Consider the following 26,009-nt stretch of genomic DNA (forward strand, 5'->3'; position numbering starts at 1 on the left):
AATTTACCATTCTATCATCTTTGTCATCACAAACTGTTCTCCTGTTGGTAAACTGATCAGTGGGACAGGATGACATGAAAAATAAGAAGCCCTGCTTTTCTAATCAACTCTGTCTCCTGAGAAGACATATGACTTTCCCCTTGGTCTTTGCCCTTAGCCTTATATGGAATATTTGTGCAAGTTAAAAGTCTTCAACTTTGAGAATTATCTTCTCGCAACTAAAACGGACTCCAATTCTGATACATATAAGAGGAGGTTTACTTACCCTCTTAGGTAAACAGAACATGTAACAGCTGAAATCACTTTAATATGCTCAAATGTCTTTTAAAATTGTGTTTACAGCTAGCACACCTATAAAGAAGGTTGTTAAATTAGTGAAATACACATTAGGAAGACACTGTATCATTTTAGGATTTTCTTCCTTCTTGTATCAACTTTGAAAAACTCTCTATTTTGCATTCTATTTTCAGACCCTATCTAATACAATTTTTCCCCTTAATACTCTAGTAATTTGGTCTGATTTTACTTTTTTGTGTGAGTGTGGTTTTCTCACTTGATTCAAGGTACTGATACACTTCTAGGTTCAAAGGAGGCATTCTATTATTCTGTGTTTTATGTGTACCAATACAGCTTTCTGTTGTAAAATTACTTGTTTTAAGAATATCCAGTTTTCTTGGATTCCTTTTTGTCAACGTTTCCCTAGGGGCACTCTTAGTGTCTTGAACTTGGTAATATGCCCGAAGTCCATTTTATTTGATTACATCAGTTCTCTCCCAGAGAACTCTGAATACTATCATTCTGTGGTTCAGTCCATGAATTTCCATCCACAACCTTCAGGAAATACTACCAGCCAAGATCATGTAAAAGAAATCTGGCTTACTTGAGTCTTCTACTTTTTAAAGACGTTCTTAGAAACTGATTTCCTAGTATGTTGCAGAAATTTATTTGACAGACTGTGGCCTGCTGGATTGTTTTTTTTCAGCAGATGGGTAAAGACTCTCATAACCACAAATTTTTAAGTAAACCGGGCAAAGACATGATTTCATCCTTACAAAGTTTACCATTTTTGTGTCACTGGTCTCTTTAAGATACCTAGTTTGAGGGTTTTTTGGTGGATTAACAATCATAGGGATTAGCCTAAAATATTTGCAAAATTCATGTATTACTTTTCAATTCTTACCCCAGAGAATTAAAATAAAATTACAAAGTAGCACACCTCTCAGAGAAAGCATAAGATCAAAAGTAATTTGATCTCCACCAGAGGATGCTAACGTGTAGAAAGCAAAGTTTTTCCTCTGTCCAAGAAGCAATTGAACTGCTACTGAAAGAAAAATGCCATAGAGTTGCAAAGAATTTACCAAATGTGGTCAGATATAAATATTGTTTCCTCTTTCACTCCCTGTCCACTTCAACTGTAACTATTGACCAATAGCCATTATTTAAAAAAAGAAAAAACCCAACCAAACAAAAAAAATGCTATAGTACAAGGCTCATGTTCAACTGTTTAGATTTGGGGTTCTGATAGAAGACATTTTTATGCACACACACACAAGATAAAAATCAACAAAAGTGGCCTTGGGAAAAAAATACACAGGGACAGGAATGAGATTAAGCCACCCGAACATTACAGAAAGTGTTTAACAAAGGAGAGAGCAGAATGGTCATTCCTTACTTTCTAAAGATCTTATGGCATCTCTTTCCTCCAGACTAATTCTTTATTTAAAATTCTCTCAAAAAATTTTATGAACTGTTTTTCACATGATAAAAGTAACACACATTCATCGTTAAAAATCCCAACAGAAATACAAAGTTAGTCTATCTCTTCACCAAACTGTCAGTTCCACTCTTTAGAGGTAACCAGATTCCTAATGGCTAGGAATCTGTCTTGAACTTTAAATTGTTTGGCAGCAAACAGAAATGACTCCAATAAAATGAAGTGACATTTACCAATAAGTTGGAGTGACTGATCTAACCAGTAGATATGTGATACAGCACATTAACCACTTACAGGAACTGTCTTCTAAAATTTTGAAGCAAGTTTGAAATCACCCTGACTTCCCAGCCTGAATTATTCCACTTCCTGCCTTTCAGTTATACAATTCTCCCCTGGACTTTTTCAGAAGGAATAGTGGAAATAATCTAGTCTAATCCCTTCATTTTACAGATAAGAAAACTGACACCTTAAAAGGTTAAGTGACTTGTCTTGGGTCATGTATCTAATCAGTAGCAGACTGTGGCTACAGAATCCTGGTCTCTACCTCCCAGTCCAAAGAGACATGACTTGCCAGACTTACTTGACTGTGGATGGTGTGATCTAACAGACAGGCTATCCTGTGACCACTTTTTCAAATCTAATTTTTTATGAAAGTACCTAGAAAGACTTGAAATAAACTGCTAACATACAGCTTCACTAATGAAATGGAATTTACAATGTCTAAACACAGTTCAGCTTTTAAGAAAAATGGACCACTGGGGCTCCAAACATCATGCATGTTCTTCTACAAGACATACAACAGGAAGGACCCCCAACTTTCCAATGTCGTGGCTGTATTAAAAGGCTAGATATTCTCCCTGCTGCTGCTAAGTCACTTCAGTCGTGTCCAACTCTATGCGACCCCATAGACGGCAGCCCACCAGGCTCCCCAGTCCCTGGAATTCTCCAGGCAAGAACACTGGAAGAATCCCATTACTCAATGTCTAGTTGTGTGGGGCTTCTGATTAAACAGCAGGGCTTCCTGGCAACTGGAGGCCAATTTAAATCTAAACATCTTGGTTTAGATGTTTTAACATCTAACCTTTTAGTAATCCAGCTCTCTCCCCCTTCCTACTGCAAATTCTCATCATTACAACAGCATTTAAAGCATCTTCTGTCACATCCTCCTTCTCCTCAAGTCACACCCTTAACTGGCATGCTTTCAGTGCATTTTCTCTCCTTCCCTGGGCCTCTGGCTCCTCTGGCTCTCTATCTCTTCTCCCTTTGGTTAACTGATGGTCTAAGGGTTGGCATCAGGAATGGGGGCACAAACTCAGGTGGTAGAAAGAGAGGTCTGGCTGAAGGGCAGGTCTCCTGTGAGGCAATGAGGGGAAACACGTTTATACAGATACATGGAACAGGCCCTAGAGAGCTCAGAATGGCAGACTGAGCAATTTTGGCTTGATTCCATAGGCACTGGGGAGTCTCTGAAGGGTTGTGAGCATGGGAGTGATAGGATGAAATCAGCTTTTTTAGAAAGTTAGCACTTGGTGTGGGTAGAATAGGAATTTGGGAGGCACTTGGGAGACTCCACTACTGGGAAAGACTGAAGGCAGGAGGAGAAGGGGACAACAAAGGACGAGATGGTTGGATGGCATCACCGACTCGATGGACATGAGTTTGAGCAAGCTCCTGGAGTTGGTGATGGACAGGGAAGCTTCGTGTGCTATAGTCCATGGGGTCACAAAGAGTCGGACATGGCTGAGCGTCTGAACTGAACTCACTGGGATATTCCAGAAGAAGGTTGTTACAGGCCAAAGCATAGAAGTCAGGACCTGGACCGAAGTGATGGCACCAGAAATTGAGTTGAAGGAACATATATAAAGTATATTTCAAAGGCATGGGCCTTAGAAGATGGAAGGACAGGATCAAAAGTGAATAATGCCCAGCTTGCAATCCTGGGTGAGTAAAAGATGGGGAATATAGAAGACAGGATAGTTTTAGAGCCATAAGGAGATCTGTTTGACATGCTATGAGCTGATGGAAAGATAGGCAGAGACTTCCCTAGTGGTCCAGTGGTGAAGACTCTGCACTGCCAATGCAGGAGGTACACGTTCAGCCCCTGGTCGGGGAACTAAGATCCCACATGGCTGCAGCATGGCCAAAAAATAAAAAAATTAAAATTAAAAGATAGTCAAGTGGAGATGTCCCGTCATGAGCTAGAGATGCTCAGGTGAGAAGCTAAAGATGGAGAGTAAAAGGAATATTTGAAACCATGATTGATGTAGAATGCATTCACCAAGGGAAAGAATTTTGCAGATAGGGACACACTTGTCAGAAAGAAAAGAGGGGTGGAAAAACAGAATGGGGAAGGTGATAAGTTTCTGGAAGGAAGGAGCATTAACAGTTTTAAATATAAGCAAGGACAAAAAGAATAAACATTAGTAAATTAGCCCAAGTAGCTACATAGTGGGCTTCCCAGGTGACTCAGTGGTAAAGAATCCCCCTACCAATGCAGGGGACACAGGAGACATGGGTTTGATCCCTGGGTCAGCAAGATCCCCTGAAGAAGGAAATGGAAACCTATTCCAGTATTCTTGCCTGGGAAATCTCATGGACAGAGGAGCCTAGCGGCCTACAGTCCACTGGGCCACAAAGAGTCAGACACAACTGGGGAACTGAGCACACACACAATAAATCTGAAGACCTTAATAAACTATATTTTACTTCTCTCAATAGTACTACTCCTTAATTACACAAATAAATGTTTTGAGTCTTCTGTTCAATAACATCCAAGCCCAGAGTACTTAGTACTAAGTTTACTGAACTGTGTGTCTTACAGAGCAGGATGTAACTAACAAAAGAGCAAGTGCAATTTATCAGACATATAGTTTAAGATACAGAACTCTATTTTTTCTATGAACATCTGGCACAGCAGCACAAACGTCCTGGTATAACTTTTCTCTTGTTAAGACCCCAGTGGCTTAGTTGGGTAGCACCTCCAGTCTTCTGAAATTCACCTCTTACCAACTTAACTAAGCAGCAGGGGGATAAAGCTATCTGGCTACGGCAGAGGAATGGCTTGAAGAGAATGGGAGATCTGGCTGAAATGAGGACTGAACCAGGAGAGGAGGCACTGGCTGATAGATAAAACTCTGTGAAGGCAGTAGGGTGCATCCAGGCTTTTTACAAAACCACTGCTGCCTCTCCTGCAGGTTGTGGATTAAAGGCAACTAAATGGCTACTGTGTACTACATAGGCTGTCTTTTGTTCTCCTACAAGAAAAACATTTTCAGGAGACTGACAGAGTGAAGATGACATATCAGTTTCTGGAGACCACTAAATAGCCAAACACCACCCTGTTGTTTTTTCAAGCCTGTCATTCTTCCTACAGGGCCTACTCAGCCTAGGCCCCAGTCCTCAACCTCTACTCCCAACTATCTCAAGCTCCATCAACTGAGAGTCCCAACAACTCCATATCTTTCCCTCAGTGGGGGCATAATCAAAGACCAAAGCGTTTCACAGAAAAATGCACCATGATATTCACCTACATAGAGTCAGAGAAATAGTCAAAATGGTAACACTAGCAGTAATAATTTTCATTCATCGAGTACTTGCTCTAATATCGAGCTGGCCAAAAAGTTTGTTTGGGTTTCCATACAATGTTACAGAAAAACCTGAACTATTTTTTTGGCCAACCCAATATCACACATTGTTATCAAAAACCACTATAAACAATAGCATGATAATTCTGTCTAAAATACATATCTAGGACATATCCCACAATTAGAAAATATCACTGAGAAGTTATTAAAAGGAATATCCTACCATAATTGATAAAAAGTGAAGTGGCTCGCTATTTAAGACTCTGGAATACACAGAGACCTAAGTTACTATTCAACCACATTAGTTAACCTTTCTGGGCCCCAGTTTCCTTATCTGCTAAGTGGGGATAATAGTAGTACCTGTGATTTAGGTTAGTTGGGAAGATAAATGAAATAAGCACTGTACATTCATTGGCACATTGCCCTGTACATCAGCATTACTCAATAAATGTCAACAGCTATTATTAGAAAGCTATTATATTATTGTTTACTATTACGGAAGCAGATATAAGTCAAGTTATATCTGTGAAAGTCAGATAACATCTTTGACTATAAGGTAAGTTTCAGAAGGATTTATAACTAGGGCTATAAAATGGCTCCACATCATATACACGTTGTGTGTTAGTCGCTCAGTCGTGTTTGATGCTTTGCCACTCTACGGACTGTAGCCCACCAGGCTCCTCTGTTCATGGAGTTCTCCAGGCAAGAATACTGAAGTGGGTTGCCATGGCTTTCTCCAATATACATGTTATTCACCAGCATATCTGTATTCTCACTCAGGCTCAGAATTAGATATTGGTATTTATTCCTTAAATGGGACCCATTACAGTAACAAAAAATAACATTGTCACTCCTGTAACCACCTTAGGAATACTGAGCTTAGAGAAAGTAATAATTATGGGAACCCTCCATTGGCTTCACTTGACAACCCCCTTCCTTTTAATGCTACTAATGACTTCCCATGATACAAGACAAGAGCTTTGCTAGGGAACCTCAAGAAAGCCTTCAACAAGAGCATTGATACAAACCCTTCTTTGTTTCTTAGGTTTTACACTATGCCAAGCTAAAGAATTTATCCTTTATCCTCTTTTTCTTGATGAATACTGTTCTTGGGAATTCTAGGGCCAAGTAGCTATGTAAATCTAGTAAGGGATATGTTACATATTTCTAATAACACTAGAAGCACGGAACATTTCATGCCACTGATGAGCCACATATTACAAACAGAATTCTAAATGACTATAGTCTTATTAGGAGTTCACATATATATTCTTTTGTACTTAGCCCAGGAAAAAAACTTCTAACCCAACCAGTTGGATCACCAACTACATCCAAAAGTCGAAGTAACCAAACTGGCTTTCAATACAAACAAGAATGGGATGCTTTCATACTTTTGCCCCAGGGCCAAGGGTTATCAACCCATCAACTCTGAACTGTATGATAACCTTTCATGCACAAATGACTCCATTATGGAAGTGCTCATTTAAAACAGAACTTTGAGAGAGAGGATCCTCGTTCGGAAACAATTTCTAGGACATGACTGTCATAAATATATGAAGAAAAAAATAAAGACCAACAGTGCTGTCTAATAAAAATATAGGGTGAGCCACATATGTAGCCACATTTAAAAAATACAAGCGAGATAAATATTTAACAAAGTATATCAAAAATATTGTTTAAATTTGTAGTCAATATAAAAATTCTTAATAATATATTTTATACAGTTTAGGTACTAAATCTTCAAAATCTCACGTTTAGTTTATACTTACAAAACATCTTGATTCCAACTAGCCGCCTATTCAAGTGCTGAATAACCACATGTGGCTAGGGGATGCTGTCCTGAATGGTGCAAATACAACCAATCTAACGTGAATGACTGTTATATCTGAAGAGTCATACCTGCCCTCACTGCCGTCTCAGCTCTTCACCCTCATTGCTGGAGCTCTAACAGTGTCCCCACCCCTCTCTGGGACCACTAGTCCACCTGGAACTATGAGGAAGAAGGGGGGAAAGGATGTGTTTTAAACAAAGCACCCTGGAATCCCAACTCCATTTCCCAGTAGAAACAATAGCAAACACAATAGTTCAATGGATAAGTGGCATTAAGGGTTAAATAGGCTTTCCTGGGGAGGAAGGTCTGGGAACCTAATCACCATTTAGAACACTGTATCCAGGAGATAGTGCGTTCCAAGCTTCCAATAGGCACACAAAGGGACTGCCTGGATCTCTCATCTACACTCTTGGTAAAAGGGTGCTGAAAGACATGTTTACAAAGACTTTCTCATTTAAGTACTTAAATTAAACCAATTGGTTCCCTTCTTCATCCCCGTCCTCTCTTCCCCACATACAGAGCGTCCTTCAATCCTGCCCTTCTCTAGAAAGCACATTTGTTCCTGAAATGTGGACGAATTGTCATTTTGGAACACTCTGTGAAAGTGAGAACCCTGTATTCAGAGCAGTTGTCTTCTTGAAGCAAAGGCAAAATGTAAAGGACATATGTGCCCTTTCCATATGGTTGCCCTGTCCTTCCGCAGTCCCTCCTACCCCCCATCCCAACCTCAAAGTCAAAAGCTTTCAAGTGACTAGCATTCATGCAAAATGGGGCAACTTCAACTACATATTTTAAATCTCTCCCACCTTTCATCCTCCCCTCTCCACAGCCCATCTCAACACAGGCTTCTGCCTCATCATCAAACAAGCACACAATCCTTACCTTGCTGCTGCTGCTGCTGCTGCTAAGTTGCTTCAGTCATGTCCGACTCTGTGTGACCCCATAGACAGCAGCCCACCAGGCTCCCCTGTCCCTGGGATTCTCCAGGCAAGAACACTGGAGTGGGTTGCCATTTCCTTCTCCGAATCCTTACCCTATTTGTCTTCAAATCCACCTCATGGCTCTTCCTTTCAGGAGAAATGTACAAACTCTAACTTGGAGGTTTCAAAGCCCTTTTGCATCCAGTCTCAGCTAGCTGCAATCTGGACTGGATAAACTGAATTAACACTGTGTCTTGTCAATCTTCCCTCCCTCACCTCCAATCTGTTGGTTAAGAATCCACTGTTGTTGACATCCCCCATACCTTACTCCACATTTTCCAGCCAGCTTCTTCCAGTGACTATTCTCAAGACGCTGAGGATTAAGACTATATCTTTTACTATTCCAATCTCCCCTTGGGCCAAGTATTTCTTGGAATTACCTTAGGCTCCAAGTATAGTATAGTATAGTCCACAGAGGGTGCTCATTGAACATATGGTTTATAAAAGCCTAGATTGCTGTAGTAGCAGTCCAATGTCAGACTTCTCTTCCAGAAACACTATTTTGGTCATATCACCACAATAGTGGTAAAAGTTAGACCAATGGCTACCTTCAGGAGAGGAAGTGATTGCAAGAAGCAAGCAGCACCTTCTGGACAGACGGTTAAGGGATCATAGCGGAAGTTGTTACACTGTTTGCAGTAGGGGTGGGCAGAGGGGCAGGATGACTTTTGACAGTGTAGAATGAAGAATTGAGGCATGTCAGGCTAATCAAGCAGAGGGAACCATATAAGCAATGATACAGAAGCAAGAGGCATATTGAGTCTGAAGAAGATGGTCAAGTTCTTATTGTGGTTGGAGCCTGAAGTCCAGGAAAAAAGCGTGAGGAGACACTGTGGGCAAAGCCAAACTAAGGAGCAGGGATTTTATTCTGAAATATAATGGGGAGTCAGTGAAGAATTTTTAGTGTGGGAATGAGTTTGTATTTTACTTTATTTTATGAATGAGCAATCTAGTGGCAATGAGGGTGAAGAATCAGAGGTGAACAAGACCAGAAGTAGGGAGACCAAGTGAGTGGCTGCTGCCACAATGGTCCAGGTGAAGACTGTTGAAAGTTGAAACAAGAGAGGAGCAAATAAGAATGAATGGATAGGGACTTCCCTGGTGGTCCAGTGGTTAAGAATCCACCTACTAATGCAGGGACACAAGTTTGATCCCTGGTCCAGAAAGATCCCACATGCCACAGAGCAACTAAGTCCACGCCATAACTACTGAGCCTGTTCGCCTAGAGCCCGTGAGCTGCAACAAGAGAAGCCACTGCAATGAGAAACCAATGCACCATGACTATAGAGTAGCCCCTGCTCACCACAACCAGAGGAAGCTGCACACAGCAACTAAGACCCAGCACAGTCAAAAATAAATAAATAAAATTAAAATTAATAAAATAGAAACTTGAAAAAAAGAATGAATGGGCACGAGAGAGGTTTAGAATACAGAACAGACAGGACTCCATAATTTTCTCAGCATTCCACAGTCATCTTCCAGCTTGCACCTAACCTGAAAATAGCAGTGTTAATTCCCTTGACCACAGAGTTAGTCTTCCACCAAAACTTCCCCACTTTTCTCTCTCTTCTTTAAAACAAGGATATTTTTTCACTGCAAAACTAAACTACAAACAAAAGTGCACATAAATATAGTGGTATACACATGACTGGTAGAGGGTTCTCTGTATAAGCTTTCACTAAAGTTCTAATGGCAGAAAGAAAAGAAGAACTAAAGTACCTCTTGGTGAAAGTGAAAGAGGAGAGTGAAAAAGTTGGTTTAAAGCTCAACATTCAGAAAGGCATCTGGCCCCATCACTTCATGGCAAATAGATGGGGAAACAGTGGAAACAGTGTCAGACTATTTTTGGGGGTTTCAAAATCACTGCAGATGGTGACTGCAGCCATGAAATTAAAAGATGCTTGCTCCTTGGAAGAAAAGTTATGACCAACCTAGACAGCATGTTAAAAAGCAGAGACATTACTTTGACGACAAAGGTCCATCCAGTCAAGGCTATGGTTTTCCAGTAGTCGTGTATGGATGTGAGTTGGACAATAAAGAAAGCTGAGCACCAAAGAATTGATGCTTTTGAACTGTGGTGTTGGAGAAGACTCTTGAGAGTCCCTTGGACTACAAGGAGATCCAACCAGTCCACCCTAAAGGAAATCAGTCCTGAATATTCATTGGAAGGACTGATGCTGAAGCTCTAATACTTTGGCCACCTGATGCAAAGAACTGACTCATTGGAAAAGACCCTGATGCTGGGAAAGATTGAAGGCAGGAGGAGAAAGGGACAACAGAGGATGAGATGGCATCCTCATCCATCCTGATCCCATCATGGATGGCATCACCAACTCAATGGACATGAGTTTGAGTAAACTCTGGGAATTGGTGATGGACAGGGAGGCCTGGTGTACTGCAGTCCATGGGGTCACAAAGAGTCGGACATGACTGAGCGACTGAACTGACTGACTGAAAGTTCTAATTCCTCCATCTTTTACTCTTATATAAAGAAAAAATGCTATCAGTCAGAGTACTCCATTCCTAAAATTCCTTCTAGTAAAATATATTTAATATATATTATATTTATAGGCTGGATAAAAATCTGGAAGCATTCCCTTTTTAGGTATGTATGTGTAATTGATATATAAAACTGTATTCATTTAAGGTTTTCAACATAATTTGATATTTGTATACAGTGCAAAATGATCACCACAATAAGTCTAGTTAATACTCATTGCCACATAAAGTTACAACATTTTTCCTTTTTTCTTATGAACTTTTAAGATTTACTTTCTTAGCAATTTTCAAATATACAATATTATTAACTATCATCAGCATACTGTACATTACATCTCATGACTTTTTCATACCTGGAGGTTTGTACATTTTGACATCCTTCACCAACTTTGCCCATCTTCCAACCTTCCACCTCTCACAACCACCAATTTGTTCTCTGTATCTATGAGCTTGTTCTTTTTTTGTTTTGTTTTCGATTCCACATTTAAGTGAGATCATATAGTATTTGTCTCTCTCTGTCTGACTTATTTCACTTGACATAATGTCCTCAAGGTTCACTCATGTTGTCACAAATAGCAAGATTGCCTTCTTTTTTGTGGCTGAATAATATTCCATTGTATGTATATACTATATTTTCTTTATTCACACATCAATGAACACTTAGGTTATTTCCACTTCTTGGTTATTGTAAATAAACTGCAATGAACATGGGGGTGCATATATCTTTTCAAGTTAATGTTTTCATTTTCTTCAGATAAATACCCAGAAGTAGAGTTGCTGGCTCATATGCTACTTCTAGCTTTAATCTTTTGAGGAACCTCCATACAGCTTTCCACAGTGGCTGCACAAATTTACATTCCCTCCTCCCTTTTCTCCAAATCCTTTCCAACACTTGTTATTTGTTGTCTTTTTGATAACAGCTACTCTAACAGGCCTGAGGTGATATCCTATTGTGGTTTTATTTGCATTTCCCTGATGATTAGTGATGGTGAGCATCTTTTCATGAGCCCTCTGTCCATCTGTATATCTTCTTTGAAAAACTGTCTATTCAGATCTTCTGCCCATTTTAAAAATCAGATTGTTTAGTTTTTTTTTTCTGCTATTGAGTTATGTGAGTTCTTATAATATTTTAGATAGTAACATCTTATCAGATACATAATTTGCAAAGATTTTCTCCCATTCAGCAGGTTGTCTTTTCATTTTGTTGATTTTTTCCTCTTTTTCAATTTCAAAATAATGCTTCAAATGGCTAGTGAGGAAGGTGAAAAGGAAACATGGTCAGGGAAGAAACAACTAATCATAAAAGTAGATGCACCACCTTTGTAGCATTTTGAGTTTTCGATGCAATTGCCTCTGGTTGTTCTCACAGGCTATGTTACTGCTGCTTCACCCAAAAGCACTTCCTTAGCTTCCAACCACAGTGAAAGGCTCCCCTAAAAGTCACTCCTTTTCCAAATTAGGCCCACAAAACATACTCATGGGCATATGAAAAAGTTAAGCGTAGTTAAAAATACCAGTAAATGTTTGCAATAAAGATCACTTTAAAAAGCACAGGTTCACTTCCTAAATCTGTAAGCCAAAATGCTGCCTTTTGCTGATACATGTTGACAGAGCCACACAGATATCAGTAAGCAAGGCTGGCTACAGGATGTGAAAAAGCAACACTCAAGGGAAATTTTCACTTTTACAAATGCTCTCTGTTTCAAATTACAGACTTGGGATATTTCTTTGAAACATCTCTCCCTATTTATATTAAAAAAAAACACTTCTGTCTGCGATGTACACATGTGTTTCAGTTATTTCTAGAAAAATGACTCCGTTTTATGTTTAAAAAAATAGTATTGCCTTTAATAAAAAGAAATCACTTTAAGAAAGTAGCTTCAAACATCAAACTATGTCGAATACTTAACTACTCCAGTCTCACGGCTCGCTTTCTTCTTGATGCCCTCAATTTGCTCAGACTTAGTAGTAGTGACAAGCTTACCTCTGCTATTCACTGAATAAAAGGAAATTATGACTCATAGCAAAACAAAACATACAAGACAGCAGAACCTCAGCCAAAACTATTAAGAACTATTCTACCAAAAAAAGAGAAAAGAAACCCATCCCACTTCTTAAAACCATGTATTAGTCTTATAAGGACACGCTGGAAATTTTAAAATATTAAACAGCTTCAACCTAGCTGTGTACACTAGAGACAGCATTGTATAAATGTAGTGTTAACATTTGTGACACTATGTATAAAATGTGTCTACAAAGCAACACTTGAAACAGATGTAGCACAAAATACTTGCATTTCATATGCCTTTTATATGGTCCCCCAAATCAAACTTACTTCCACCCATGCCAAGCTGACTGCAAGTAACAGGTATGACTAATTTTAAAAGAGCTATGCAGTAAGAAGCTAGGAAGTCCTGGGTGAAATACTATATTCATATGCTTAACAGTACACTTTAGTGAAGAATTCCAGTCACAGTAACTTTTCACAACAAGATTTATTGTCAGAGCTTGTAAGTGGATATACTGGGAATAGTTCCACGCCTGTTAGGGAATAAACCTTCCAACCAAATGCACAACTCATGCCTGTTACACCACCAATAAAATTGAATCTTCTACTAGGAAAAAATTCAGCTTTGCAGTGTTTACAGTTGGACATAACCAAGACCTGAGAAATAAGTAAGCAGTTTCTTTGACAAGAGATAAAGCCCTCCAACTGTAGAGAAACCCAAAAATACACTTCACATTATTCTGCAGAAGAATAAGTTACAAATAAAATCTCATCTAACATCACTTTGCTAAAAGGACCTCAGACTCCTAGGGAAGAGTGAAGTTTTAAGTAGGAATTAAGACGCCTGCTGACAGTCAAATAAAGACCTATTTGATGATTGGTGTGACAGAAAACAGACATTTATGGCTCCCAGCTATCAGCAAGTGAAAGATTAGATTAAATTTTAAGAAAAATTCACCAGATGTTCTAAAATTTCAGACCTTCCAAAATGATTAGGTCCTAGAAGCAGAAGAACAAATAGTTACCACATGCTGAGGGGAGGGATGGGGTGGGCAGAAAAAGAGTGACTGAAAGGGACTCAGAGAAGAAACTGCTACCAAAATATGGCATATCATTAGCAATTCAGTTATAGACAGCAAAATGACAAGAACATCACTAAAATCAGTAATTGTTCCCTAGCACATGTAGTTATCATGTAAGATTAAAAAGAAAAAAACCTGAATGACTTTGGAAAAGCGTAAGGAAGAGGATAGCTCATGATTAGCAATTGAAAGTATTAATCAAAGTGTCTTCACATACTTGTCCACATAAAAAAAAGATCAAAGCCAGCTCAGAATGTTTTTTACTTCAGGATAAAATGTAGTGTACAAGATTGCAAGATAAAAAGAGCTGACAGATGAAATTTCCACCAAAAAAAAATTCAACTTTTCCCCTTTGCCCACAGAACTACCTGGAGCCTCTAAAATACCATGGGTAAGTTACATGGCCACGAAAAATTTTAAGTATGAAGACTATGTGGCTACTGGGAATAATTCATAGAACAAAACAGATGGAAAAGGTAGAACTCAAAAGTAATATAGTACACTGTGATTACAATGCTAGGTTAAAAAAAAAAAAAAAAACAGCTGTGATGATGAGGGGGCCCAGACTTTCTTTTTCCTTTCCAAAGATTCTGTAAATATTGCCATAAAAGCTTTATACATCAAAAATAATTTTTCATCTATGAGTCTTGGCATTCAGCAAAATGTTAACTAAATTATTCCTTTAGAGGAAAAAAAAAGTCTACTGCTTTGTAATTTATCCTGTTTACTATTTCAAAATAAGGAGGATTTTAAATGGCCAGTACAACAGTGGGTTCTTATCTGTATTAGTACTCCAAGGGTGTAGACCTTCATACTGAAGATGGACAAACATCTGCTTTTCTATGTGGAAAAAAATGGTCACACCCTTGTAGGAAACTGACATGTTAAAAAACTTATGGCATTCTTAAAGATGTCTACTTGCTCCATTTTTCTAAATAGATAAATCAAAAACGGAAAACAAAGCATTAAAACCAGAATGGTTTTCAGGGGAACCTACTAATCAAACTGTTAACCGAAGATACGAGTCACAAAAGTAAAGTCTCTCTTTGGTTTTACTTCTGAAGGAACGCTCTCTTTAGCCAACTATTCAGTTTGGTAGGTTCCATTCTTTTAAACACCTCACTCGGCTAAAACGGATTATAACACATTCAGTGCCTCCTCGGCTCTGTTAAGAGAATTTGAGTAAAAGAGGGCATCTAGCAAAAGACGTCGAGGATTATGGTAATATATGTTTAAAATTTCAATATGCAAGCAGGACTCTTAAGCAGGTTGCATTAATAGTCTGAATTCTATTTTATCGGGCCACTGCAGGCAAAGCAGTTCTTTATCTCCGCACCATCAGGATGAGGGCTGGAAGGTGAAATGCTCCCTACTTCTCTCCTGCAGGTCAGAACCCAGTGGATCAAGTCATCGAATTTGGCTATTGTAACTGCGCACAGCGAGTCCTCCCCTTCCTTCCTTTCTCTTCCCTGGACAAATCCCTACGTGACTAACACAAACCTAATTTATGATGTCAATAGGTAGGCCAGGTCCCCCAAAAGCTCGGTCCCCGCGGGTTCCGACTAGGCATCTCCCCGCCCCACCCCATCGCGGCTTGGGTGGAATCTACAATGAAACACCAACAGTAGCTAAGGTAACAGAGCCGGGGTTAACCGGACCGACACAGGAGAAGCAGTGAACAGGACTGTTTCTGCGGGCCGGGGGGTTGGGAGGCTGGGAGGCTGGCTCCGCGGACTGATTTTCCATTGGGTGGGGGTGGGTTAGAGACCACAGACGCACAAAAGCAGCAGTCTAATCTTTGAAGGCCGGCGGCCGGCTCTGCCACGCTCTCAGCAGGAAGGGGAGGGGAGCGGGAGGAAGAGAGGGAGGAGAAGCAGCGCAGGGCGGGAGGAGTGGGGAGGAGGGGCCGGGGGCGGAGCCCGGGCGCCAGGAAAACCCGCGCGCGAGTCCGCAGCACCTCGGGGCGGAGTAGCCGGCGCCGTCCGGCCCCTCGGCCTCCACCGCGCGCGGTGCGACCCGAAGGGGCGGGCCCGTCCGCAGCCTCCCTTCGCGTCTCGGGCCCTCCTTCTCCTCTCCTCCCTCCCCTCCCTCCTTTCCATCTCAGCAGCGCCCTCGGTCTCCCTCTCCGGTTCATACAAAAGCAAAATGTCCGCCATCTTCCGAGGCAGCTGTGCCCGTCGCCGCCACCAGCCCGGCTCTCCTGCGGTTTCTCCTCGGGGCCGCCCCTCCCCCGGCCCCCTTCCCGACCCCAGGCGCCGCGGCTCCTCGGAAGCTGCGGAGTCACCACTCCCCCCGCCCTCGCCCCCACCCCACCCCGCCCTGCCCGCCCCGCCTGGCGACGCAGGACCTCCTCGGGCGGGGGCAGGGGGTCTCGACTGCCCAGGCCGACTGGCTCCTGCTTCCCGCCCGGCCCACCCCCTGGATGGCCCTTTACCTTGATGCAATACGGGGGTTCGTCGTAGGTGACCAGCATGTACCTGTCTCCGCGGCTGGCCGGATCCCGGGCACGCAGCTACAGGACGAGGGATGACGGAGGGGGCCGCGAAGGGAAGGGGGTGGAGGGGGCGATACCAGCGTTACAGAAGCACCTAAATCCACCACCAGCCCCATCCTTCGGGAACTCTCCCCATCTCTCCCCTCCCCTCCCTTTACCTTCAAGAATAACTCCACAGCGCCTTTGGCAATATCCAAATAGGAGGTGCCCAGGTCAGTGCGCTGGTTCATAGAGGCGGACGTGTCTATGAGGAACAGCAGGATGGGCATCTTCCCCCACACCCCTGGCTCCGCTCCCCACTCTCTTGGCCCTCTTGCCCTCACTGCCGCGTACTGCCACCTGAACCCTCAACTCTCGCAGAGCCAGGGTGCAGGGAGCCAGAGGAAGACGGGACGGGACAGATGGAACTGCTCCTGGCCTCCTCTTTTTGCAGCCCCACCTCTTCTCCCTCCAAGGGAACTTGAAAATGTGAGCGTGTGTAGCCCTCGGGGCCCTCCCCCTTCCTCTCTTCTGGCACCACTACTGCCGCTGCTGCTGCCGCAGAGACTACTACCCGAGCATCCGTCCACGCTCACTGAAGCGCTCGCCCCAGACTGAGAGCTGTCTCTGTTCACCGACACACAACTTCTGTCCGCTCACCTACCATGGGCACCATGTGACCAGAACCCACGCCATTGGCTGCCAATTATGTGGTATTTGCATATTCATTAGATGACAGGGCAAGGGGAGGGACTTGGGCGGACCTTGGGAGTTGAAGTTTGAACCCAGGCAGGGGGTAAGGGGAAATGTTAAGGACCCTCCTTTAGAGGACTTGGAAGCTGTTAGGATACTTAGGGTGGCTTGAAGGGATTTTTCGCTTGCTCTTTAAAGATGATAATTCGAAAAGAAGAGTGAATTTGAGCAACAGTTGTGCAGAAGTACAGAAACAGATGCTTGGACAGGCTGCACAGAAAACTCTGCTTACTGCAATCGATCAATCCTGCCACTGGCTAAGACCGAAACATTTCAGAAGCAGCAAACTTCTTTCCTGGCAAGACTTACTTGCATTCCTTCAGATCCCTCCCCACTCTTGGTCAGTATTTGTAAGTCGGTTGCTGGCCTTGCATTCCACGTATCTCTGCTTAGAAAGGAAACTAAAACACGGTTACCTAAATGGCGTTTTGTGTGCACAAGCTTCTTCAGTTTTGTTGAGCACTTCGAAGTATTGGCCTGCCTGTGATGATTCTACCTACTGTTGTGTCTCTGCAGCCTTTACACACGGAAGGTTTGCCAACCTGGTTTCTGATTCAACTTACATTTATTGAGCACCTATGAAGTGTCAGCCATCCACATTAGTCTCGTTTAGTCTTTGAAATCATTGTGGTAGGTGGAATTATGTTCAATTTTCAGTAAAGCAAAGTGCAGCTCAGATAAATGAGGAAGCACTGAGGGATGTGCTCAGGTGTGGCTCTAGGGAGAGACTCAATGAGTGGCCAATCACGCTTGGCTGACTGCTTCGTGTAACTCAGATGTTAAATATGAAGCTGTGTATTCCCAGAACTATGCTGTGCCCAACGTGGAGTCCTGAACTAAAGTGTGTTTATGACTTCATTTGCTATGTTCCCTTGTAATAGACATTAAAAATACATATTCAATAACATTTTCATAAAAATAAGATTTCAGAAGAGGCCACATAAGCAATATGTGAATCAGGGACAAAAGTAATACAAATAAAAGGTGAAGTACAAGCAGTGATCTAGTGGTCCAGAAGTTCAGGAGCTTTCCTAGATGAGGCACTGAGCGGGAAGGGATTGAACTCCTGAACTTTTGAACATACTTTCTTCTTTTTTCTTCATGTCTCTACTCTTTTATTCCACTTGTACTCTCTAAATCAATTGACTTTAATACTTCACCATAGTCCCTCATTCTAGACCTCTTTCTACTTCATGTCTGAGGTTACTGGACATCTCTCAGGAAGGCATTCCTACAAAGCACTGCTCTCTTAGCCTTCATTCCCTTCACAATGAAAGTTAGCATCCTTTGCCCATGTTTCCATTTCATGTGGCTGACTGTGGTGTGGTCCACTCCCATACAGCAGACTCTTTGTTTTGGTGAGAGTTGGTTTAATTTCTGACTTGCTAAAAATGTGTTACCTTTTGCCTTTAAGCAAGCCCTAATCATCACATCTTGACAAAAAGACCTTACTTAACCTGACCTTAACTTACTTAACCTGACCTTACTTACCTTTCCTGGCTCAGAGAAGAGTAAAATCTCACTGTCTGGTTTCTCCACCATCTATTCCTTCCTCAAGGCCATGCCATCTGATTTCTCTCCCCAGCACTCTTTGGAAACTGCTCTGAGGATCCAGGGGCAAGTTCCTGGCCAAATCTAATTATCTGTTTTATATTTTCTTTGTTGACTGTAGAGCCATTTGTCCCTTGCCTTTCTGAGTTCCCCCTGCACCTGCCACCTTGCCTTTCATCACTTGCTACTTCTCCCAGCATCTTCCTTACTGCTTGGACTATTTGCTTTCAACTTCTCTGAATCCTCAATTTAATTTCTGTCTCAGTCTGTGGCTACCACTTTTCCTCCCACTGGTCCCACTAAGGACTTTGTTATTTCCACAATCTTTATTCGTTTATCAATTCTTTCTTTATCCAAATATTCCTTGGGTGGATCTTCTATATGAGAAGCAACAAGAATACATTGGTGAACAAGGGACACAGCATATTATAGCAGTGAAGAACTTGGATTTCGGGGTTCAAACCCCAACTCTGCCATTTACTAGCTATGTGACCTTGGGCAAATTAGTTAACTCTGCCTCAGCTTCATCATCTGCATGACAATAACAATAGTACCTCATAGAATTGTTATGAGGATTAAATGAATTAATATTTACAAAACGTTTACAGAAGTGCTCAGTACAGAGTCAGTTCTATGTAAGTATTAAATAAAAGAATAGATATAGTCCATGGCCACGTAGATAACATTCTAGTGGGGAAAATAAAAGTGTAGATAAAATGCTATATTAAGTGCTATGAGAGAGGAAATGCATAGTGCTCTGGGAGCACTGGAAAAAATGTATATTCTAGAAGAATTGGAGACGTGAGGGGGATATACAGAGAAGGTTTCCTGAAGGATACGACGTGCAGGAAATGTGAGTAGCCTGGTGATAGAGAGCTGGTGGAGATGAGAACGGGGCAGGGGAGGAGGGAGAATGTTCTAGGTAGGCAGTGGTGAGGTGGTCAGATGGTGAGACATTGAAAGAAACCCAGTGGAAAAAAGAAAGTTCTATATTGCTGGAATGTAGGGTAGCTGGGTGCGGGGGAACAGGATGGGGAGGGAGGTGGCTAGAGATGGATGAGCTTGCAGAGCTGGAAGGAGTCAGGTCATGCAAGGCCTACCAGGCCCTGTTGAGGAGTTGGAATTTTAGCCTTGGAGCAATGGGGAACCATAGGATGATTCTGTCGATCGTGTTCAGCTTGGTGAATGGGAGAGATGAGAGCAAAAACAGAATACAGAAGACAAGTGAAGAGTCTGTTTCTTTCATCTCAATCGGCCAAACTGTCATGGTGACAAGAGGCTGGAGAGAATATTGAAAGTAAATGGTCAGTCTGCGTGGAAGGGCACAAGCTGACTGAGGAAAGCAGAAAAATAAGTCTCTCAGTAGGGACAAGCTGCCCCCTCTGGCAGATTTGGGTGGGGGGATACCCTAGAGTCATGAGTCCTTTATTTCTTAATCACAGTGTGCAAGGGTAAGCTGTCCTGTAAGGTAAGGCCTATTCTTCTTCCCATTTTGGCAGGTGGGGAAACAGATTCCTCCGCTGGTCAGCCACCCAATGTAGAAGCTCAAGCTCCGCTCCCCTCAACTCTGCAGGAATAACACCAGAATGAGAGGGATGTGCGGGATGCCTGAGAGCCCAGACACACATTCAGAGCAGCCCAGGGTGCAAGCAGCTTGCCAGCAGGGTGCAGAGTGGCTAGAAGACAGAGGAGGGCTGGAGGGAGTCTGTTAGCTTCAGGCAGCACCACAGGCCTGGAGACTGCTCTCTCATTCCCCAAAAGATTGGCCTTGGATAAGCCACCCTGTGGGATTGTGAGAGACCTGAATTTGCCATTATCTGCCTCCTGACACCTGTTGATTTTACCTGTGTTCAGGGAACCCTCTTTCTGAAGCCTGATTGGAGGAGAGCTGGTGAGGGGTGATGGCCATGGTGGAGCGCCCAGAGAATTGAGGGCAGTGCCCTATGGAGGTAACCTGGGGCACCAGAGATACAGGCGTATGCCAGTCGAGGGCAGTGAATTTTCCAGCACAGGGCCTAGCCCAAGACTTTTTAGCTGCTCCCTTCTGCCCTGGCCCAGGCACAGCAAATCATATGGACATTTATAGACCTGGTGACACTGAGAAGCGGCATAGGCTAAAAATAAAAATAGCTAGTGATGAAACTTGGCCCAGGGCAGCCCCCAGACAAGCTTCCCAGGGCTTTTGCCACTTGGGTAACCTCTCGTCACCAGTCAGGGCATAGGAGCCTCTGGGTGGAGGGTTGGTTTTTTGTTTTTTGGTTTTTTTTTTTGTATTTTTTAATTTATTCAATGGCAACAGGTCTTAGTTGTGGCACTCAGGATCTTCCATCTTCATTGTGGATGGATCTTTAGTTGTGGCGTGTGGGATCTAGTTCCCTGACCAGGAATGGAACGCTGGCCCTCTGCATTGGGAGCTCAGAGTTTTAGCCACTGGACCACCAGGGATGTCTCTGGGTGGAGATCTTGGAACCTCCCTCTTTTTCTTTCAGATCTTTTGTGATGTTCCCCTCCTCCTCTCTCACCACCCTGAGACCACCACCCCAAGACCACCACCCCATGTTAGCTGTGGTACGGAACTTGTCAGGAACTCACAAGGCAAGTCTGTGGAGCTCCAGGGAGGCACATCACACATGGGGTTGGGGAGAGTGAGTGCTAGAACAGCGGTGGAGAAGGCAGTGCCCACCACTGCCAGCCTCAGCCTCTCTGGCCTCCAGCCACCTGGAGCCCTCTGCCCCCTCCTTCCCCACATGTACCAGGGTGTCAGGTACTGGGGAGTTTCGCCTAGCAGGTATTAGTCAAATTCATCTCATTCCTTTTCCCTTGGTTTATGCCCTTCGCATCTTAACTCTAGTTTCTTTTTTAACTTCTGGGGAGGCTTAATGCTGTAGAAAATTCTTCAACAGCTCTTGCACCAAGCTATTTCCACTTATAAAAAGGAGAAACATTTCTATTCCTGCTAAGGCACAGATTTCATAATTCTTCCTCTCCTTCTTAAGGCTGTTTTTTAAAATTGACGGAATTGCGGCATTTAAACCATGTTAGAACATATCTTTTACAATGTAATAATGGTAGAACTGTACTTGTACTGAGGTGTAGCAAGAAACTCTACAGCTACTTTCTTTGTTGTAAATCACTTAATTTGTCCTAAATATATTGCCAGGTTTTTCATCCCCCTCCCACTACATGGGGATGGAAGAGATCTTTTGAGTAGAGCTGATGGGCCTTGCACCACCACCCAGGAAGTCACTTACCTGGTGTTTGGTTATCAGAATATCTACTTCAGCCTCGTCTGCTTGGCACTCTGCTAAGTGCCTGGGGCAAAAAGATGAACAGGACATGGTTCCTGTTCATCTGAGCGTCTCCTCCACTGGGGGAGACTGGTTATATAAAGCAGATACTTTCAATACAATGTGGTAGATACTAAGCTAGAGAGACAGTTGCAACTGTTTTTTTTTTTGTTTTTTGTTTTGTTTTGTTTTTTTTTGTATTTTTCAGAGTTGATTGTTTAAACATTTGCTACAATACTTAAAAAGCGAAATTGTTTAGATTTTTAAAATCTTATATATTATAGCATAGGTCCAACAAGAAATAGTCAAATTAACATCCTAAGTACAATAATCGATAGGCAGTCCTGCCCCTGTAATTCTTGTTTAGCTTTAATTAACTGTTTTGAATTATTCCCTTTTCTCTAACTGGGAAGTATTTGTTTGAGGACATGTGTGGGGGAAAACATTGAAAGAATTTGTAACTGGATGTTATTTGAGCCAAGAAGGGTAGGCTGCAGTCAGCTAGTTATCAGGGAAAGCCTCCTGGAGGAGGTGATATCAGCGAAGAAAAGGAGAGGCAGTTTTATCTCAGGATAAAGGAGTTCTGAGGCCTTGAAACAAGTGAATGTGTGTTGTGGTCCCTGCTGGTGCCCGGCCGAGGTCCCCTCTTGTGAACATGGGCTGCTGCAGGCTCACAGCTGCTTCCCCTACTCTGGAAAATTCCCCTCAGGAGGGAGAGCCTCCTGGGCCCAGAGGTAAGGCACCATGCCATGTGGGCAGCCTGCCCAACTCCCCTCCCCCAAACTGCAGCCAATGACACAGCCCCCTGGCCTCAGAATGGGATCACCCTGTGATGTCATTCGTGCTTCACAGCCTTAGTGATCTGGCCAAAGCTGGACTCCAAATGAGACCACATTCTTGCTTAGCTCCATTCCCTGGCCTACCCTGCTTCTCCCTTGCCCTTCCTCTTGAGATAACTCTTTCAGGGAACCTGACCTAGGAGAGTATGTTTGATGAACTTCTTGAAATTTGGCATACTCGATATTTTGACATACTTCATATTTAGGATGTGAGTGAAGAAATAATTGGAAGATTAAATCTAAGAATTAGGCAAGAACCAGATCATAGAGAACCTTGTGTCCCATATTGAAGACTTTGAGACTTCTTAATTTTTATATTAAGTCTTTTGATATTGAGCCTTTATGTTAAAGACAAAAATAACTCTTCTTTGAATCATGCTTCCCACCTTTAATGATGTAGCCTCCTCACCTATAATGACTTATGGCAATGGCACCCCACTCCAGTACTCTTGCCTGGAAAATCCCATGGACGGAGGTGCCTGGAAGGCTGCAGTCTCTGGGGTCGCTGAGGGTCGGACACAACTGAGCGACTTCACTTTCACTTTTCACTTTCATGCATTGGAGAAGGAAATGGCAACCCACTCCAGTGTTCTTGCCTGGAGAATCCCAGGGATGGGGGAGCCTTGTGGGCTGCCATCTATGGGGTCACACAGAGTTGGACACGACTAAAGCAACTTAGCAGCAGCAGCAGCACTTAGGCTGAAGCATGGGGGGACTACTGGGGTCCTTAGTTACACACAAATCACTCTGAAAGTGATAATTCATTACTTAGAGCCATTAATTTAATAGTCTCATTCACTTTATAATACAATGGGGTATGAGAGATTGTATTTTCCAAAGATAGTCACACCTATTATTTATCTCACCTGCATGCTCTTACAATGTTGCTAATATTCTTCCCACTGTGAGAGGAGGTCTATGCTTCCTGCTGTTGAATCTGGGGATAGGGGTCTGTAACTGCACTGGTCAATGCCATGCAATGGAAGCAGTGCTGGGAGATAGACAAGGCAAGGTCATAAAAAACAATGGCTTTCACCTGGATGGATCCTCTTTCTCTCTGTTAGGGTGATTATCCTTGGAACTCAACTGCCATGTTGTGAGGAGGGCCACATGAAGAGGCCACATGTTGGTGTCCTGGCAAACACTGCCAGCTTGGCCCCCAGCCACCACCAGCATCAACTGTCAGACGTGTGAGCAAAAGAGCCATCAGATGATTCCAGCTCCTAGCAGATGTCATGGGGCAAAAAACAAGTTTTCCCTACTGTGTCTAGTCTGAAATCCCAACCCGCAGAAATCGTAGAGATAATACATGATTATTGTTATTTTAAGCCACTAAGTTTTGGAGCAGTAGATAACTAATATATCTGTCTAGACTCTGAAGTTATGATTTTCCCTTCCAAATCAGCTCCTCCAGCTTCCCTCCTCAGGTTAATGATATCTCCAAGATTTTTCAGTGACAGAGCTATTTTTAACTCACAGTTATCTGTCTACTTACATATAATTAGTTGTCAGATCCTATAGATTTTCCTTTCTACACTGTCTCTGCCATCCATCCTTTTCCTCAGTACTTGTCTCTCTCCACATTAAACCAAAGCCCAGCTCTAATCATTTTCATACGCTCTAAAACTGTCAACTTTCACAGAAATACACTTTTTAGGTGAATTTTGTAAGTCCATCTAGAATATATACAATCTAAATACATATATATTCTGTCTGCATATGTTTATAGAAATAATACTTTGCTTGTTCATTGTAACAAATTCTGATTTGTTACCACACAGCCATGTGCAGAAACAGTGAATGTAATTACTGTTAACATTTGCTATGTTACATTCCAGACATTTTTCTAGGTAAATGTGTTTGTGTGTATTCTAGGGATGTATGTGAGTGTGTGTGTGAGAGAAAGACACAGAGAGAGAGAGAGACAGAGATAGAACTCCATGTTATGTAAACATACATGATAGATACTGGAGAAGGCAATGGCAACCCACTCCAGTGTTCTTGCCTGCAGAATCCCAGGGACAATGGGGCCTGGTGGGCTGCCGTCTGTGGGGTTGCACAGAGTCGGACAGGACTGAAGTGACTTAGCAGCAGCAGCAGCATGATAGATACATTTAAGAAACGTTGCTTATCAAAAATAGGATCACAACACACATCTTGTTCTCCAATTTTGTTTTTTACCTGTTATGGCTTCCTGGTTATCTTCTCATGACAGCACAATGCAGATCTTCATTTTAAAAGTTGCACGTATTGCACCATAATTTATTTAACCATTTCCCTATTGAAAAACATTTGGTTGTTTCTACATTTTGCTTCAAATAGTGCTGCAATGAGTATTGCTGTGCAAATATCTTTATGGACTTGTGCCAATTCTGTAGATTAGAGTCTAGAAAATGCAACCACTGAATCACAGGGTGTGGACAATTTATGAATTGATGAGGAGCACTAACTTGTCCTTCTAATGGGGTTGTTGTACCTATTGTCACCCCCGTAACAGTATGTCAGTGCCCATTTTCTCACAGTCTAGCCAAAACAGACTACTATTAATTATTTTTATTTGTTTCAAGCTAATAGGAAAACACACTTCTGCATTGTTTTTATTTGTATTTATTTAATTCATGGAGTTGAATAGTTTTTCAAGTTTATAGGCCACTTATATTTCCCTTCCCATGAATTGACTCATCCTTTATCCATTTTTCTACTGAATTTTCAATATTTCTTAATTCTTTCTATGTGCTTTTTATTCAGTATGACTCTTCATTCTGTTGTGTCACTATTTGATCTAACCGGCCAATATGAGTTTTACCATTGTTCGTGGTGTCTGCTAAGTGTTATAACTTTTCTAGTGTCAAATTTGATTGACATATTCTTTATGACTTCTGGGTTTATTGTTGTGATTTAAGAAACTCTCTCTAATCCATGACTATGAAGAAAGTTCTATATTTTCTCCTAATACATTCACGGTTTTATTTTTCAAGTGTTTAAATCTTTATTCCAAAGGCCAAAAAAGAAATCACATTAGCAACAAAACAAATTACAACTTAAGTCTCTCAAAAGGGTACTGATTAAGTAAACTATAACATGAACATTCATACTAGACAGCCATCAAGATAGATAAGGTAGACAGCTTTTTAAAAAATTGTTTGTCAAACTAAGTGAAAAGGACAGAAGGCATAGTATGATTCTATCTTCTTATATATGCATAAAGTGTTTGAAAGTATATATACTACAGCTTTAATAGAAGTTCCTTCTAGGAAGTAAACAGATCTATGTAGAACTTTATAGTTAAAAAATTTGTTCTAATATTTTCAGAAAAGAGAGGTATTTTTCATTCAGAAAAACACTACATGAATGATGTGTTAACAATGTGTTACACATGGATAAAAGAAAAAAGGAACATGATGGAGG

The 26,009-nt window shown here is 42.0% G+C and overlaps 1 protein-coding gene across 14 annotated transcripts in view; it reads right to left on the reverse strand.

The window, feature by feature from the left end:
- INTS6L (integrator complex subunit 6 like) overlaps positions 1-16,787 on the reverse strand; it is a 55,912-nt gene extending 39,125 nt beyond the window's left edge. For 11 of the 14 annotated variants that reach the window (XR_006058443.2, XR_006058441.2, XR_006058442.2 and 8 more), the window contains exons 1-2: positions 16,351-16,787; positions 16,133-16,210 (exon numbers count right to left, since the gene is read on the reverse strand). Coding sequence is in view for 11 of the 14 variants with exons in the window: in XM_027963641.2 (XP_027819442.1) it covers positions 16,133-16,210; positions 16,351-16,461 (189 nt within the window). In the remaining 3 variants the exon portion in view is untranslated. Of the gene's footprint in view, positions 1-265; positions 352-7,067; positions 8,417-16,132; positions 16,217-16,350 lie in introns of those variants that run through there. The other 3 variants (XM_060408216.1, XM_060408215.1, XM_042242582.2) reach the window with 2 other exon arrangements.
- Between the last annotated feature and the right edge of the window lie 9,222 nt (positions 16,788-26,009).

The sequence above is a fragment of the Ovis aries genome, chromosome X (genome assembly GCF_016772045.2).
Source record: "Ovis aries strain OAR_USU_Benz2616 breed Rambouillet chromosome X, ARS-UI_Ramb_v3.0, whole genome shotgun sequence".
In the NCBI taxonomy this organism is placed as follows: Eukaryota; Metazoa; Chordata; class Mammalia; order Artiodactyla; family Bovidae; genus Ovis; species Ovis aries.